The sequence below is a fragment of the Pseudophryne corroboree genome, chromosome 7 (genome assembly GCF_028390025.1).
Source record: "Pseudophryne corroboree isolate aPseCor3 chromosome 7, aPseCor3.hap2, whole genome shotgun sequence".
Lineage (NCBI taxonomy): Eukaryota > Metazoa > Chordata > Amphibia > Anura > Myobatrachidae > Pseudophryne > Pseudophryne corroboree.
In genome coordinates, this window is record NC_086450.1 from 67,242,261 (window position 1) to 67,261,240 (window position 18,980).

Sequence of the window (18,980 nt, forward strand, 5' to 3'; positions counted from 1 at the left end):
GGCAGGATGCTCACGATCAGTAATGGCTGGAATCACACCGAGCTGCATTCCACTCTTGAAACTGGTTGCCAGGGTGACCAAAAAAAGTATTTGCTTCAATCCAGTTTTTTCCCCCAGACAGGCTGCAATTTAAACCTTCAAAATAATTATTTGGCACCGTGTGAAGTTTCTGTACAGACGAGGTACACATTTCTCATGGTGAGTGGGCAGAGCTGGGCTGGTTTACAAATCATCCAGCACTTGTGAAAGGGATGTAATGAGCTGGTGACATTGTCTCTACCCTGCTTCACTTAAATGCTTCCACTAGAACAGAATAGGAAGAGCTGCGTTTGCAAGAGGGTGTTTTTGATCAAAGTTATGTTTTCTATTGTTTGTTCGATCCATTGAAAATTGGCATTTAAAAAAAAAAAAGTTTGTGAATTCAGGCCAGGAAACCATCGATTAACACTATAGGCTCCATTTTCATGTAGAATGCGTCTAATCCTATAATCCATCTAGTATTAAATAAGGAAGACTAATCAACCATATGAATGTTGTGCTAAATCATTTGAGTTCTAGTCTGGCCTGGGGTTAACCATCACAATGTTTTATAGGACCGTTTTTCGTCCTATAAAAGGAAAAGGGAAAACCCATTGAGATAATCGCCCATTATGCACTTGGGGGGTTATTCAGAGATGAACGCAGATGGCTGCATACGCTGCCAGATCTGCGTTCATCTATGCACATGCGGGGGGCCACCTCCCGATGCGTTCGCAATTAGATTGCGGATGCATCAGATCTAAGGTTGACCCCTGCTGGTCAGCAGACATTTTTTTTCCGGAGCGGCTGCGTGTGACTTCACGCAGCCGCCCTGAAAGCGGTACCGGCCCACCCCCATTTTCCCAGGCCCCCCTCCCCGTAATTACGAAACTCCACCCCCGCAACAGCCTCTCCTGTCAATCACACTGCGATCGTATCCATAAGTTATGCAACCGCAATGTGTATGGCTGCGCAGCTGCGGTGGCGGCAAACTGCTCTGCGCCTAGCCTTCCATTAGGCAGTAGAGGAATGCAGCTTGCAAAGATACTGCGGGAAGGTTGGGGGGGTGTGACCTTATGTCATACTGGCACACACAATACTCCTAGGGGTACATTTACTAAGGCGGGAGTCTTTTAGAACTGGTGATGTTGCTCATAGCAACCAATCAGATTCTGCTTAACATTTATCTAGTTGCTTCTAAAAGATAATAGATAGAAATTGATTTAGAATCACCAGTTCTAAAAAAACAAAACAAAAAAAACCTCACCTTAGTAAATTTACCCCCTAGAGTCTTTATGCTTGTAACCAACTGTTAGTCTACGTAATTCTAAACAGGCTTTATTGCATACACGTGATTATAGCCATGTTGCAAAGCATATTCCAGGTGTCCCCCCGCATTGCTGCCAAATGTACAACTCTACCCCAAAGAGCTATAGGACTTGATGTATAAACCCTGTAGTCATTGATCCTTAGTTGTGCTGTCCTCTCCTCTCTACCAGCCAAGTAGTGCCCAAGTCCCATGTATCCCTGCTTTGGCAAGCTGGAAAAGTGATTGGCTCCATGGAGACTTCCACAATCAGAGTAGCTGACCAGCGTTCCGTGACCAGACCTGACAGGAGTCCTATTACTGAACTGTCCAGTCATAGGACACTGCTGGTGGGGCGAGTCCAGCTTTTATCTCTCATCCAGTTCCAGCTGGGCTGCTGGTAGTAGTGATCTCCTCTTGGCATGATTGGTGCCTACTTGTCGGAGGTGATGTCACTTCCTTCTGGCCAAAAAGACAGTATGCTTGTTTTGATTTACTATTTGATTACCTAAATACATTTGTTGTCTTTATAGATTTGTGCCTTTGTGAAAAGGCAGATAAAACGTTTCTGTTAATTAATCCTAGATGGGCTAGGTTAGTGATTGAAGGATGTGTGCTACGTAAGGATCCCCACTGTAGTGGAAGCAGACCGTTTGTAGAATGGACCACTATCCACGAAGAGATCAATTGACTAGGAGTCAGCATCACCAATGAAGTATGAAGCACAGCGTTTCTCATGTGTCAGTGAGATCACAAGTACCTAGTGACCCGATTCCCGTTCTCGGCACGGTGACCCTCCTCTAGCGGTGGTCTGTCCCATCACTGTAGTGGGTGACATTGTGGGAGGGGACGGCACATCCCGACACCCACTGTGCATGTTGGAGAAGGGATAAACCACCTCCGATTATTATACAGATTATTGCGGGAAGATATTTCTCTACAGCAGACTTCCCGTCCGGAATGCCTCATTGAAAGGATTTGCCACCAGCTTGGGTAAGAATCCCTTATCTAGAAAAATGGCTGGTGACAAATGCCAGCTTGCATTTCCAGTTTGGTCTAGTTTTGGGGGGGGAGAATGTTTTTGTGAACTTTCTTCGTACCAAAGCTATTTGACATTGAGGAAGGTGTATTATTTAGCTCCTGTCAGTTTGCATATTGGAGCTGATTGGCTGGTGCGTTTATCACCTTGCAGTTATCACTGGTTTATCACTTCCTTATGCCTTCTCCAGGTTAATACATCTGCCCCAGTGACCGTTCATAATCAGTTTAATAAATCAGTGTTTATACTGTGTGTGTATATATGTATATATAGTCTTGTTATGCTTAGAATATTTCTAGTTCCGACTGCAGTGAGTGTTTTTCAATTGGTATTTAGTATCTGTCACAATGTGAATGGTTAGAATGTTTCCTGCTCTGGTAAAGTAGCAGTGCTGCATATGTATTGCTGTAGATTCAGTAAATGCTTTTTTTCCCCTTCCATTCAACTGAAATGGCACCTTGTCAAGAATGCTGCATTAATTATTTGTAACCCGTAATTATAAACCTGATACATTTTGTGCTGCAGCTATATAATTTCTACTATCAAACAGCCAATGCATAATTATTTGTTTAGTGCTGCTGCTTTGTGCTCTTTTAGAAGCTGAATTGTTGAATACAGGTTCACATTTGTATGCTGTAGTTTTTTTTTCTTCTTCTTTTTGTTCCCCTTGATTTGTAGGTAGAGTTCCTAAAATCACCCATTTATTCACCAGGTTTTTGATTCCTTTGGGTTGTACGCACTTGTTCTGCAGAAATGTTTGCAGCTTTCGTGCGCTCTGTTGACCCTACGGCTCAGGTCTATGCTTTTGTTGACTTTAAGGTGGGTACACATTAGGCGATGTGCTCGGTGACCGACAACGCCTAGTGTTTCCCCGGCCGGGCCGCTCGACGGCAGGCATACTCATTGTGCGATATCACTAATGATATCGCACAGTGACATCATGCCACGGCGGGCCGGAACATGCGGCTTTGGACGATGAGTCCAAATTCAGCTGCATGCGCGGCCGAGACCCCGCGGGACTGCTCTTCGCTCATCATCCTCTGCATACACACTGGGCCATATAGTAAACTATATTGGGGAAAAATGAGCATTATAGTTCACTATGGGGGTCATTCCGACTTGATCGCTCACTGCAGTTTATCGCAGCGCAGCGATCGGGTCGGAACTGCGCATGCGCCGGCGCCGCAGTGCGCTGGCACATGGCAGCCGTCATTGCCTAGCGATCGCCTTTGAGACAGAGGCGGTCACTGGGCGGGAGGGGGCTGGACGGCCGTTTAGAGGGAGCGGTCCGGCCAACGCAGGCTTGGCCGGACCGTTGGGGTGGGGGCGGTCCGCGGCGGCTGCGTGACGTCACACGCAGCCGCTGCTGGCCGGGGAGCAACGAGTAGCTCCCGGCCAGCAAGCTAAAGCTGCGCTGGCCGGGAGCTACTCTTGAAGTGCAAAGGCATCGCCGCTGTGCGATGCCTTTGCACTTCTGCGGGTGGGGCCGGCACTGACATGCGGGGCGGACTAGCCCTGTGCTGGGCGCCCCCCCGCATGTCAGTGTGAATGATCGTAGCTGTGCTAAGAATGACCCCTATATCGCTAAGTGTGTGTTATTGCTTGTTGTTGGTTTGTTACATTTCCAAGTGATCCCTTATAGGGCGGAATGTAAGGTTTGGAAAAGTGCAGATGTTTCTGCACGTTTGCACTGTGATTTATAGAAGCATTGTTTTTCTAGAAAATACAAAAACCTAGTTTGACCTATTAACGTTTTTTTTTTAAATAAAAATAATGCTTCTGGAAATCCCACAGCAGAAACTTTGGAAAATACTTGCGAACCTAGATCCTATTATGGTACATTCTCCCCCATAGAGTCATTGCTTGTGGGGCATTCTAAATCTTCTAGGTCTCTCACAGGAAGATCTGGAAGAGATCAGAGTATACTGTACATCCAATATCTGCTGGGTTCGTGCGGAGGGTAGAGTGGATCATGTAATTCAAGCCTCCATTGTTCTATTGTAGGTAACCTCTGTCCTCTTTCTGCAGGTCTGCACACTTGGAAGTCCTTCCTAGCGGCTTCATGTTGGCGATCTTGGCTTTCCATCACCCTGAGGAGGTTCTTTCATGTCCTTCCGCTTACCACTTTTCAGGTTCTTGGATCTGGTTTTAATTGCCCGAAGAATCTCTTAGGCCTGACATGAGCTCCCAGACTCACCCAGGTAGGTGCCTGTGGCTTTTCTCATGTGGTGTCGTCATTGCGTATTTTGAATTGAATATATTGGGAATTAAGCGGAGGCGCTTTGTAGGAACGCACCAGTTGGCGAGAAATTCTAGTGAACTTTTTAAAGTGACATTCAAAGCTGCTTCTCTTCAGCTTCTAACACCGAAGGGGGGAGTTCATCAATTAAACAAAATTCCCGCAGCACGTCGTCTGGTAGAATAATAAACACTGTGCCTGAGGTACAGCCAGAGAACAGATGGCTAGAATACGCTGAGTGTGTTTGTTTAGGTATTGAGTATTTTGAGTTTCTAAGCATTTTTTTTTGTGCTTACCTCTAGAAGTCTCTTTAGCTATACACCCAACTGTCGCACTCCCCGCTCTACATGGATCTCCGTTAATACTGTACTAGACCTTGTAAAGATGGTGTATATAAATATAAAACATGCCACCCATTAACCCTGCCTGGAAAGGAATACACCCCCCCCCCCCCCTATCCATTTTCCAGTGAGAAGGGAAATCAGTCTGGTGCTGAAATGGTTTAATGAGGGGGTATGGACAATTTTGGGAAGAGGTCAGCGTTTTTTAGAACCCTCTGCCAACATTATTAAGGCAGAGGAGAGAATCCCATGCTTTATTTAATGGCTGACTTGTGATAATGCTTCTCCAAGCTTCTGTTCTTTGCTTGTTTGATGCCTTTTGATCCTGTGAGCGGTGAAGCAAGATCTATTTATAGCTGGCTGTGGACTGACTGTGCTGTGTTGTATCTGTCCTGCTTTCATACAGATTTCTCATGTCCCTCCCATATGCCAGCGTCTGCTCTATGCAGCATTTCTTTCTAATTTGTTAAAGGCTCTTGTAGCCAGAGTTTACGTACATTTTGTCATCTGTACAGTATATCCGTGTTTTTTTGGGAAGCTGTGTTTGTTCTGATAACGGTTAGTGCGTATTTGTCTACAGTTTCTGTATTTGCCTTTTTTATGTGTACTTGTGTCATGTAGGTACTTTTCATTTATACATTTCTTTTTTTCTTATGCCATTTCTTTTCTTTTTTTTTTTTTTTCTTTTTCTTTAAGCATACTTGATTATATTTTCATAAAGCACTAGAGATCACGCGGGGAGGTGGGGGCATGGTGAGGTGAACTACTTCTTAGCCCATCGACTCTAGGACCTAGTGATGGCATTAAGGTACTATGCGACCTGTGGAGCTTTGAGGTCAGTTGATAGGCCGCTTGGTCGTGAACATTGGTCCTGACTGCAAATCTGCCTATCACTGTATGCAGGTGGCGGTTACGAGTAGACAAAATGTAGAACTTAGAGAAATGTAGGTGCCAACAGGGTCTGTAAAATAGCCATGTAAGACCTGCATCCATTTACCAGAGCAGAAATGATTGTAAAAGGTTAGGTAACAGCAGTAATAATAATAATAATAATAATAATAATTTATTATTATTATTATTATGTTTCCCCCCCCCCCCCCCCCCTCCTCAATAATTTGACTGTATAAGAGGGGTGTGGATCATTAGGTTGGCATGTAAAAGGTAGACGCCTGAAAAGGTCGGCATGGAAATTGTCAACACAGATTTTTTTGGGGAGTGTCGTTTTGTATGTTGTACCATGTAAAAGTCAAATTAGTGGAAACGCTTTCCCTCAAGGGCTCACTTCGCTGCGATCAGCACAGGTTTCTATTTCCAGACATATTCCATGTGAATGGTAAAGTTTTAAAAAAAGTTGAACAATATAATAAAAAAAACAAACAAACTTGTGTCAACCTATTGACCTGCGGCCTATCATCCGGATACCGCATAAGACATTAGACTGCATTCTCGTTTGCGCACCATAGTGGGGGATTCACTTCAGCGCGACTAAGTTTCCAGGATGCGTGCCCTGAGCTATTCAATTGCCCGAACTGTGTAAACTTCCTTATGTCAAGAGATGCACTTTATTTTAAGTAAGCCTTGGACACTAGTCACAGTAAACTGCATATGTCAACTTAAGTGTGCGGTCACATCGCGACTATCCCTGAGGCAATAGTTTTCGCTCCTTAGAAAACACGCTGGTTTACAGTTTTTACAATTGAATAGCTCCAGAAATTCCTCCCCAGAGTTACTAACCAAACCCGCAATGAATTGGATTCCTTCCTTTGTGCCTGATATACTTGAATATTACATTTTAGGTTGAAAGATCTTACATGCTTTCACTTGTACTTCTCACCAGCAACATAGGAGCGTCACTGTACTGACTGATCACCTTCCAAGAGGATCTAATGACGACACTGCTTGCCCCAGGCGGTGCGCTCCTTTTCCTTTGCTGGAAGAGAGGGGTTTAGAAGGAAAGAAAGTTGTCAATGAATGAATATTTCCCTAAGATGTGTAGAGACAAGATGCATTCACATAGGTGTGGCCGAGGTACAGATGAGTGTTCTTGGAAGGCCGTAGGATTTATAAAAGACAATTGTTACTTTTTATGTGCTATAACATGACATAAGCTTTGCAGTCTAAATAGTGAATCTCTCTGGATGATCTTCTGCTAAGGTTGTGCTTGTCTTCTCCACGCTCACTCTCTTTTCCCTTTTTTTTATGACCTCATGCAAAGTTTTGTTGACCACATGGGCTGATGCCGCGGGTCACCTTGGGAGCCCCTGGATCTGTGTCCTATTGGACGATGCTGTTGGAGAAGGATACTCTCTTCTAGCTTTGTAGCCGCCTTTTAGTGCCGTGGAAAGATGACCACACACAGCTAGAGAGAATGCATCTTCTGACCTTTTTTGTTACTATTTTGCCGGTTCCTGATCAGATCGATGGCAATGCGAATATAATGCATCAGGCGTGATTCCAAGGCCCACATTCTGCAGTTGGATCCTATGTCATTGCATGCAAGTTCCCAGAAATTACGGCAGAGCCATTGTGAGCCCATCATTCAGATTGGCATCGGGAATTGTGAGAACTCTGGGCCTACTTTAGACTTGTGTGCAACTACAAGTTTTTTTTAGCCTGCGGACTTGCTACTGATTGCAAGTGAAGTAGCATCCCAGAGAAGAATGTAGGCGTCCACCGGAGCCATCGCAAAGTCCTCTGGAAACTGCGTACATATACGCAACACCGACGCAATAACGAGAAAAACATCACCTACGTTTTTGCTGCAGCTCCCCGTTACCGACCTCAAACGGTCCCTCCCTGTCAATCACTCTGCATTGAAATTCTCACTGTGAGCGACATCGCAAAAGTACCTTGGCGCAGTGCGATTGTGGCACATGCGCAGTCTACCAATTAATCGCTCAGTGAAAATCGGCATTGCGTACATATCTTAATTGGGCCCACTGTTGAAAACTAGCAGCAATCTTTCTGTGTGTTTCCTAACAGGGTCTGCTGGCCCAAGCAGTGATTCTACCAGAGCACTGAACGGTCAGAAGTTATGTCATTATGTTCCCCATTTGTGTAGTACAACTTGAAGTTATCCCGTCACTCGCATGTTAATAAAGCTGCTTCCTTTCAATCCAGACTGCTCATAATGGTGTGATATGGGGTGAGACTGTGGCTCTGACCTGGAAGTGTCAGCAGGTGCAGACACTCTCCTTACTGCTAAGCCGTGGCCTGAAACGAGATTCCTGACGTGGATCAGATACGCAGACACCGGCTCCATCTGGATATTTTTGGAGCCTCCATTTGCGTTCCAGACTCTGTGGGAAGTATCATGGTTAGAGTTACAGCTGGGGTTTTTCCCACAGGTTGTTAGAGGGCTTGTCTTTCACATCAAAACAAGCGTGCTCTATTTTCGGCCACAACAAGGTCTCTGGCTGTTACGTAAGGCGCAGGAGGCAGGTGTTATGCTGCTGCAGGTGCCATTGCCCTCGTGAATAAGCACCCGGAGGGGTCTTGCATGCTACAGAGAGAGTCGGCTCTCCCAATAAATGTCCCTTCAGAAAGTAGCTCTGTAACCAAACAAGACGCACTTTTTATGCACTTGTCAGTGGGTTTGTAAATGCAGTTCCTTAAAACTGTATTCCCATCATCCAGACATGTGGCACCTTGACTTGTGTATGCGATCTGCCCCATTTGGTCTGTGGAATGTGCAAGTGTGATTTTTGGATGACAATTAGGCATATGAGGTAATGTTGTCACCAGGACACACCTAGATTTGTCTCCGTGGTGAAACGCAGAACGTTCCAAGATTTCCTGTACTGTCAATACAAGCCTTTCTATGCCAATATTCCAACCGTGTCCCTTTTTTTTAATTTAACTCCTTTGTTACTAGTCCCGCTTGTCCTAGCCAGGCTCGAGGTTTGCTGCTACATGTTTTTCCCCCTAAGTACATTAATCTGTCCATGAACGGGATCCAGTCTTTAGGTTGACACTAAGTAGGTCGACCACTATTGGTTGACAGTAAGTAGGTATATGATTTCTAGGTCGACAGGGACTCTAGGTCGACATGTTCTAGGTCGACATGGTTTTTCACTTTTTTTTCACTTTTTCATACTTACGATCCACGTGGACTACAATTGGGAACGGTAACCTGTGCCGAGCGCAGCAGTAGCGGAGCGAGGCACCTTGCCCGAAGCATGGCGAGCGGACACGGTGCACTATTTGGGGTCCCCGGTCACTGTACGGAGAAAACAACACCAAAAAAAAGTTTAAAAAAAAACCCTCATGTCGACCTAGTACATGTCAACCTACTTACTGTCGACCATTAGTGGTCGACCTAGACACTGTCAACCTGAATCTAATCTACCTAACATACCACACCTGTCCATGATAGTATGCGACCAGAAAATGGATGGTCAATGTGATCTACAGTAGGCACTTTACCTAGCACCTTTGCTGAATGAACCGTTACCATGAAACCATATGCTTCCTGTGTTGTTTGTTTCCTTATGTATCAAGCAAGACCATTCTATTGTTTCCATATTTCATTGTTGCTTGTGTTGTAACTGTAGATGCTATTACAGCAGAAGAGTTTTGTTCATTTCCTATTCAATGGTTGGGGGGAATCTTAATTCAACCCTCCTCCACTCAATAATCCCTGTTTTTCTCCTGCATGCTGTAGGTGCTAAGCGTGATAATATGTCATTATGATGTCACAGCCTCACGAGCAGCGTGGGATGAGCTAATTCACAGCATTTATATTAATAGTTCTCCCTCCTCCACCTCACTCACATCGCATTCGCTTGCGTCAGACCCCTCCTTCCTCTCCCCTCTCTAGTGTCAGCAGGTATTTTACTCCTCACCGGTACAATACTTTTATAAAAACAGCTTAATGTTTCTGGATTCACACCAGGTGTTCCATTGTGCAGCGTAAACTGCAGAAAATACAGACTTGCAATGATGTTTGGATATATTGGAGCGAATGTGCGAAGAGGCTCATTCTAATGGTATAAAAACGATATCTTTATTTCATGCTGTTAACCATTGCATGTAGCTAATTCTCACATAGATCTCGCGCGTACACTTTTCATCTGCGTGGCATTGGGTGCTTTTGGTTTCTTTCAGTGAAATAGAACTGAAGCGTGTGCATTTAAGTGACTGCTTTCTAACTAGGTGGGTCACAATTATATCACTGCATTGGGTTAATTGTCCCCAACCCTACAGGCGCGTAGAGATGTGTGGCTAAATTTAAGCCAGCCTCATATAGAGCAATGTGGTCATTCTGCAAGACTGTCTAATTTATTTGCTTTTAACTCTTTAAGTAGTTTTGCCACATGTTGGTGGCCACATTTCATATGTCTAAAGGTGGTCATACGTTATACCCCTTTTCCACCTACGAGCACGGGTCGCAGCCGGGAGCCTGACACGGGTGCTACCCGGCTGCGACTTGTGCTCAGCCCCCTTTCGCACTGCGCTCACCAACCCGGCAATATGCCGGGTTGGTGACGCTGCTAGTGACGCGGCAGATCACATAATCTCCCAGCGCCGCCCTTCCATACAGTGTGAATGGGAGCCGTGTCGCATCGACACAGCTTCCGTTTTCACTACACAGCTTACAGCAAGCTACCCGGGTAGGATTCCCGGATCACTTGATCCGGGAATTTGCAGGGGGGGCCGTTTTGACTAAAAAATGCGTGCCCACGCGCATTTACCAGTGTTTTTAGAGCTAGTGGAAAAGGGGTATGATTCTCCAAGATTTCCCTTGAAGCGCCCAGCAGCTTCCCGGGTGGCAGGATCGCATATGATACATCGTATGCGGTCCTCTTGCATACGATGTATCGTTTGCGGTCCCAGCCATGCTAGGACCTTCAATCCGATGCTCACTGGAATGCGCCCGTTTTCATTCTATTTATCGGCCCAAAACCGCTGAATCGGATGGAATCGGGCAAAATCGCACTAGTGTATGGGCACCTTAAGCCAACTGTCCATCTAATGGCGCTAGCATCCACTTCCAGCGCAGACGGTTTGCTGATGTACAAGGCTGAAGGGGTTATTGGTCCTCCATAATGAGGCCAGGTTAGGTAACAAAAATTGTCAAATACACCTGTCAAATCTGCAAAGATATGACACACTTAGGCCCTCATTCCGAGTTGTTCGCTCGTTGCCGATTTTCGCTATATTGCGATTAGTCGCTAACTGCGCATGCGCAAGGTTCGCAGAGCGCATGCGCTTAGTTATTTTACACAAAAGTTAGGTATTTTACTCACGGCATTACGAGGATTTTTCATCGTTCTGGTGATCGTAGTGTGATTGACAGGAAGTGGGTGTTACTGGGCGGAAACTGGCCGTTTTCTGGGAGTGTGCGAAAAAACGCTGGCGTTTCTGGGAAAAACGCGGGAGTGGCTGGAGAAACGGGGGAGTGTCTGGGACGAACGCTGGGTGTGTTTGTGACGTCAAACCAGGAACGAAACTGACTGAACTGATCGCAATGGCTGAGTAAGTCTGGAGCTACTCAGAAACTGCAAAGAAATTTCTAATCGCAATTCTGCTAATCTTTCGTTCACAATTCTGCTATGCTAAGATTCACTCCCAGTAGGCGGCGGCTTAGCGTGTGCAATGCTGCTAAAAGCAGCTAGCGAGCGAACAACTCGGAATGAGGGCCTTAGTCGTGTAATTTTAATGGAATTTTAGACACATTTGGGCTACCTGGTTGATAGCACATCTCCACCCCCGCCTTCCATATAACTAGAAGTCCTGCCTCCGAACATGCAACAGAGTACCACTGTAGCTTGTCCAGGGGCTCTATGCTGGATAACTCTGTCCATCTCTATTGGAGGGTCAGGCAACTGGTTGAACTACACGACCCAGCTTGTTCTACTGCAGTTTTGCTGTTAGGGCAGAGGTTCCCAAACTCAGTACTCAAGGCACCCTAACGGTCCAGGTTTTAAGTATATCCATGCTTGGCCACAGGTGACTTAATTGAGTCCTGTTGGAGAAAGAGCGCTAGATACATAAAATTATTCTTATTAATTAGTTCCTCATCTGTGCTGAGCCATGGATATACTTAAAACCTGGAACGTTAGGCTGCCTCGAGGAACGTGTTTGAGAACCTCTGTGCTAGAACATATTTAAACTGTGGCAGGGTATGTTGGGATGTATAGTTACACAGCAGCTGGAGTGCCATATGTTGCCTACCCAAGCTCTATAGAATATATATGCATGGCTCGTTGGGAAATGAGCAGTATGAGAGGTATGTGCTACTGTGATGGTTGTGAAGGGGTTGAGGACGGGAACCCGGCAGTCCCCCCCCCCCCCCCCCCCTCCGCAGGGGGGAGAGCGCAACGAAGCCCCTTGCGGGCACGCCACACTGCGAGCTCTGTGGCTCACTGTGCTTTCCACAGGTTCTGTTGTCACTGTCGTGGACACCCATGAGTGGGACTAGCTGTGGCGGCGCTGCCGGCATTCTGACGGTCGGGATCCCGGCATCTATATTTTGACCACCAGGATTCCCAGCGCCAGGATCCTGACCTACATCCCATGTGAAGGGGGTTATATTTAGCAGTGGTCTAGAACGGCACATCGTGGCTTTTGTATCTCGCCCCATAGAGGTGCACACAGCAGCGTGCAGTGTTGTGGGTAGTGTAACTGGCTGATACTTGGGCAGCCAAACACCATGGCAATGCTCCTCGCCAGTCATTGATTTGTCCCCACTGAGAAATATGAGGCACTTGGGTGCCTCATTCCTAAGTGATGTAACTGATAACTAATTAATTAATAACCTGCCATCACTTCCGTTCAACTCGCAACTTGGCAGTCAGTGTGCATGTGGCCATTTAATATTGACAATGAAATGTAATGACTGAAAATGGATTTCTAGGATGTTTTTTGTTTGTTTGCCGTCACATTGATTTATTACAGAGCAGTGTAACTATAGGAAGCGTATTATCGTTTTCTGTGAATTAATGTGCCTTTGGTATGACTGTTTGTGCACAGAAATGCGTGGGGAATTGTAGATGTAATAATTTGCACATGTATGTGAATGTGTACAGCAGGAAGTTCAACAAACTTTTACAATTGGATGCATGTGAAGAGTTTGTTTGCCCGTTAAAGAATATACGTCTGTATTCCGGATGAGCCTGCTGTGAGCTCCCTCTTTAAGAGCTGCAGCCAGTACCTGGATGAAGATGAGCCAGGGCCATGCCTACTATTAACGCTTTGATTTGCTTTTCAAACTACTGCTTGGTTCACAGGCATCCAGTAGCTGCTTGAAAAGAATTCCTCCCTCCTGATTAATTTCAGGCATGCAGTGTGGACTAGCTCTTGCGTCAATAGATCGTCATCAACCGCTGGCTGTCTGGATGAAACATAAACACAGAGCCAGACTTCAACCAAGCTGAATGTAGGCCAGAGGTTGTTAAAGAGTTTTAAAGCTGCAGAATCGGATGATAATTCTGACCACTTTTTTTTTTTTCTTCTTTCCCTTCTGTTAATGCTTTTTCTCCCCACACCAGATAAATGAAAGCATTTTGACTGCTGTTTCTCTTGATTACATATCGAAAACTCCTGTGCACGCAGCAAGTCTTCAGGATTTTGGACATAAACCATGTAGTGAAATGTATTTGATCACTTGTAAAACTCCTTGCACATCACTGTTCCGTCATGTGATTTGCCAAAAGATTTTGTTTAGCTTAAGGATGACGTTCCGGCTGTAATGCCAGGGTCAGTCAATCCTGGAGTCTAGCGTGTCCCCGTTTTGTTCTCTGGTGTAGAGATTGAGTGGCCTCTTTGGCTTTAGAGGATATTCTACCACCTTAATATTCCTGTGAATGTGCCAGTGTCTCTTGTCCGTAGCTGAAACCACGGCTGCGGTGCAAGGTCCCTTGAAAGAACGCAGTGGTCATTAGACTTCGGTTTCCCAGTGCGCTTTGTCACCCAGTTTGTCCTCGGCCGCTCCGCTTACTTCAGGCACTATTTAGGCAAGTGCCGAATCTGCTCTTGTGTTTGATTGTCTCCCGTGGCAATGGCTCCCTCTGGAAATTGTGTTTTGCAGGAAGCGAGCAGAGGAAATCTGCTAGATAACTGGAATCAGTAACCCGTTTACAGCAGACTGCAATTGCGTATTTTACTCCTATTCGGAATTTGTTATCATCCCCGTTTTTTTTTTTGTTTGTTTTTGTCCAATCACCAGATGTATCCCTGGATCTTTTCTGGATGGGTCCCAGCGAGTTCTTGGAGTGTGGCTGTGTTTATTAGAAGTTTGGAGGCCGCTCAGTGGGTGTGCATTCAGCACGCTTTGAACAGCTTACTTTTGTATTACTTGGTTAATATATAGATACTGTATTTTTAAAGCGCTTATGCAAGCTCCAGAATTCCAAACTTGTGGAGTCTAAAACGTAAAAAAAAAAAAAAAAAAAGACCCGCTGTTAATGTAGCAGCTCTTTCTTACTGTACGTAGTGAGTGTTTGTAATCATCCTGACCTCTGGGGCCAGCTTTCCAGGAAGACACCCTGCTCCTGGAGGCTGCTCATTTTAAAGACTGTTGGCTTAGGGGGCCCTGGAGCTTGTGCAGAATGCATAAAAGCCAAGCAGTCCCCATTGTTGCTGTTACCATCTGACCATCGTTTATATGGGGACCCAGAAACGCCCAGCTCAGCGTTACTTAGTAGTGTCCTGATGCTCGGTTATTAATGGTTTGGCTCGCATATATATATACGTGTGTGTGTGTGTGTGTGTGTATGTATGTATGTATGTGTGTGTGTGTATATATGTATGTATATATGTGTGTATATATATATATATATATATATATATATATATATATATATATATATATATATATATATATATATAAAACAGAGGGATTTGGTGCAGTTGTGAGAGCTTGCATTTTAATGTATATGCATTTCTATATACTTGTATACTAATAATTTTAGGCACACATAAAAGCAGATGGCCAATGGGTGATGCAATGGTTAAGCGCACCTCAGGAGCACACGGGCTCCTAGCACTGGTCTAACATCTGCTTTTGATTAACAACCTTAACATTGGAATCTAAAATAATGACATGAATCATAGCCACAAAAAGGTTATTTCCCCTAGTGACCCTTATCAGGGAATTCTCTGAAGACTACACAAACAGAAAACAGGTTCTACACAGACCTTACCAAATAATAGAATCGGGTAATGATCACTGTCCCTTAAAAGCCAAAGACAGAAATACATGACATAAGACAGGTTTTAAATGGATCGCACTCTTCGGGCACAAATACAGCTGAACGAGGTTAATGTTAAGAACTGCATCTATTTATACAGAGCTTTAAAGAGAATACCTAATCATTCACATCCGTTCCTGCCCTGAGGGGCTCACAATCTATATTCACAACCACACCAACGAAGAGTTAATTCTTGCCAGAGGTCAATTAACCCATGACCCTAGCACTATGAGGCTACACTGATCTTTGCAAATAAAGGTTTGGGGATTTTTTTTTCCAAAAACACCTAGATTAGTTTTAATTATTCTTTTTTTGTACTTAAATGTAATTATAAAATGTGATTATACTCTAACACACAAGTATCATTGAATCTGACGGACGTACTCCTTATGAGATGTACTCAAACGCGGATCTCAAGGCACCCCCTTGGTCCAGGTTTTAAAGCATATCCATGTCTCAGCACAGGTGGTTAAATCAAATTGACCGAGGTACTAATTAAGGGTCAGATATATTAATTCCGGAGAAGTGATAAAGCAGTGATAAGTGGAAGGTGTTAACGCACCAGCCAATCAGCTCCTGTCAATTTACATATTGGAGCTGATTGGCTGGTGCGTTATCACCTTGCACTTATCACTGCTTTATCACTTCTCCAGGCTTAATACATCTGCCCCAATGTCACCTGTGCCCAAGCACGGATATACTTAAAACCCGGACCATTGGGGTGCCTTGAGGGACAGTGTTTGAGAACCTCTGCCCTAGGGTAACTTGCCATATGTAGAGGAACAAAAAGCTAAATGTCTGCAAGTACTTGCTACTAAGCACAATTTCCTGGTCAGCTCAGTACATTAGCAGTAAGCTTTACACCAGTTTGGCAGCTCTAGGTTCTCTATCTTGCTCCGTCATGAACAGAATAAAACGGAGGGACTTACTCACACCTGATCGCTGTTGTGTGAAATCGCACCGTGGCCAACTATCGAACGGCCGGCGAGGCCAAACTGCGAAAAAATCCTGCGTCTTTTTTGATCATTAGGCGAACGCAGGCTGATTGACAGGAAGAGGACGTTTGCGGGTGGTAATTGGCCATTTTCTGGGAGTGTCAGGGAAAACACGTGAGGGCTTGTAGCAGTGAGACGCCCTATCGTACAATGAGACAGAGCAATATAACGGTGTGGGGGCTTGGAACAGTGAAACACCCTGTCACACAGTGAAATAGAAAGACATATTTAATAAAACTGCGTGAGGGCTTGCAGCAGTGAAACGCCCTGTCACACTATATTTTATTTTCTGGTGTCCACACATAAAGAGTGATTACATTATCTGTATTTCAATATACTGTGTCCAGGGAGAAGTTTGTTGGCAGATATAGCCTTTATCCCTTAAGGACATGTGATAACTGTATAAAAGACCATGCGTGTCTTCGATCATTAAACAGTATGTGAGCCTCCCATACCAACAGCACATGAGGTGTCTGTGGTAAGAGGAACTGTTATGGTGCCCATACACTTGTGCGATGCGACATCGCGGGGCACCGCACCGGCAGTTCAGGTGCGATGAAATCACACCTGAACAGCCAAAGTGATTACCATGCGATCATGCGATAGATTGCATGGTAATCACGTGATGGGCACGTCACCGCCGAGTGGGAGCGGCCTCTGGTGCGATATATTGCATGTGTTAAGAAAAAAAACACATGCGATATCACTGCGATGCGAGAAATATTATGTGCAGCACTTACGATCATGGGACGCGACATTCAAGCGGAATGCCCGCGCATCGCATCTCATGGTACCTTAAATATGCGTTTAATCCTTCAATTTCTCTCACAGATTCGGACGAAATCGAAGGATAACACCTAATATCTCACAAGTGTATGGGCACCATAAAGCTAGGTACACACTATACAATTATCTGGCAGATCTAGCTGGTTGGAATGAAGATTTGGTAATGGATGAGCGCAAATGACAATCGACCATTTTCTCCCAAACACTGGAAAACAAACAAAAACTGTCGTTCATCCAAGTTGGTTAAATTCGTGTTAGATTGTAATTAGCTCTCATCCATTACCAGATTTTCATTCCAACTATCTAGATCTGGGAGATTATCTGAGAGATAATTGTATAGTGTAATACATTGTAACAAAGAATAAATACACAATTGATACATACATATACATAATACCAGTTCATGTTAGGATACAGACAGCAGTGCTCAATTTAGTGAGACAATAATAGAACTCAATTTGTTTAATGAGCTTTATTTATATGGCGATTTTTACTAAATTGTGACAATTCGATTAGTATCCCTATATCCTGGGAGAGAGATGTGACACCATATGAGATTGTATAGGGAGACATTGGGGATTATCCAGGTATAATAGGTACATATACATTGAACACCATATTGAAATAAACCATCGTATTTGACACTCTTGAGGGTGATCATAGATAATTCCCCAGTGAAACTGACTTTTTCCAGACGCATTAGAATATTCTGGACACATACAGTTATACCTGCATATAGGTGTAGGCACTATCTCCCATGATCAAGGATTTTTTTGATCAGTTACCTATAATGCACTCTGGGGCAGATGTATTAACCTGGAGAAGGCATAAGGAAGTGATAAACCAGTGATATGCGCAAGGTGGTAAAGGCAACAGCCAATCAGATCCAATATGTAAATTAACAGTTAGGATCTGATTGGCTGGTGCCTTTATCACCTTGCACATATCACTGGTTTATCACTTCCTTATGCCCTCTTCCAGGTTAATACATCTTCCCCTCTATTACTCCCAGGTTACAAGGGAAGGGAGTCTCTACTTATTTGAGCCTATTACTTATACCAAATAGCGTATCAGAGGATCTACAGTTGTGAGACAGCCACCTGTTACTAATCAGTACAACTCTAGTCACAGTATACCTATTTGCACTACCTAAAAGGGACATTTGAGTCATTATAATTTGATATAGTAGGAGTATGATTTTAATATTCTTCAATTTCTATCTATTTTCTAATATTTTTTTAAAATATTTTCTCTTTTTAACTACCTAGGTGGGGGATCTATTCTATTTTATTCATATTGATTAAAAGTTATAGTTTAGATGTCTATTTCTATATAAGGTCGACTAAGTGCACCACATTGCTACCTTTTCTCATTTTGTAGTACAGTTGTTTAACTGGTAGCCGGTAGCACACCCCCTATTTGTGTAGACCTATTTGACAAATATTTCTTATTGGAGGTTGTCGACCTGAACCTGTGCGGAAACCTTCTTGCTTTTGTAGTGTCAGGGAAAGCGCAGGTGTTCCCAATCGTTTTCAGGGAGGGTATGTGACGTTCCGCTCTGGCCCTCATCAGCCTGTATCTTTCGCACTGTAGTAATCCCTGGGCTACACACAGACTGGAGAAATCATTCGATGGTGAGTGAGTTGCGAATGGATTTGTAGCTGACCGGCATTTGCATAGCTTTTCGCGCTGCGTACGCAGGCTTGCACAGGGCGGGTCTTCACTCTGTCTGGGCGGCGACTATCTGATCGCAAACCTTTGCAAATTCGCGCAACAGCGATCAGTTCTGAATTAGGCCCAGAGTTTTGCACACTGTATCTACACAGTATAGCCATCAACCCTAGCATCTGTAGGTCATGTTTGAGGCACAGAAACACTTTTTCTACACTGCCTTTTCTTCCCTGGAGTTTGAGAGTATTACATTGTTGGTAAATGTATGAGCCGCCCTTACATGTGCCCCACATATTTACTTCAGAGAGGTTTCTCCTGAAAACGGCTCTGTTTCAGGGAATCCCAGTCACAGAAATGCTTAAGCCATGATGCACTTCCACTGTGTGAGAGCT

At 44.4% G+C, this 18,980-nt stretch overlaps 1 protein-coding gene across 3 annotated transcripts in view; it reads left to right on the forward strand.

Annotated features, from left to right (window-relative positions):
- Positions 1-18,980, forward strand: part of HDAC4 (histone deacetylase 4) — a 249,405-nt gene that overhangs the window by 37,869 nt on the left and 192,556 nt on the right. For 2 of the 3 annotated variants that reach the window (XR_010181903.1, XM_063933265.1), the window contains exon 2: positions 4,392-4,564. The exons of the other annotated variant lie outside the window; for it this stretch is intronic. Coding sequence is in view for 1 of the 2 variants with exons in the window: in XM_063933265.1 (XP_063789335.1) it covers positions 4,543-4,564 (22 nt within the window). In the remaining variant the exon portion in view is untranslated. The remainder of the gene's footprint in view (positions 1-4,391; positions 4,565-18,980) is intronic. 3 annotated transcript variants of the gene reach the window in all.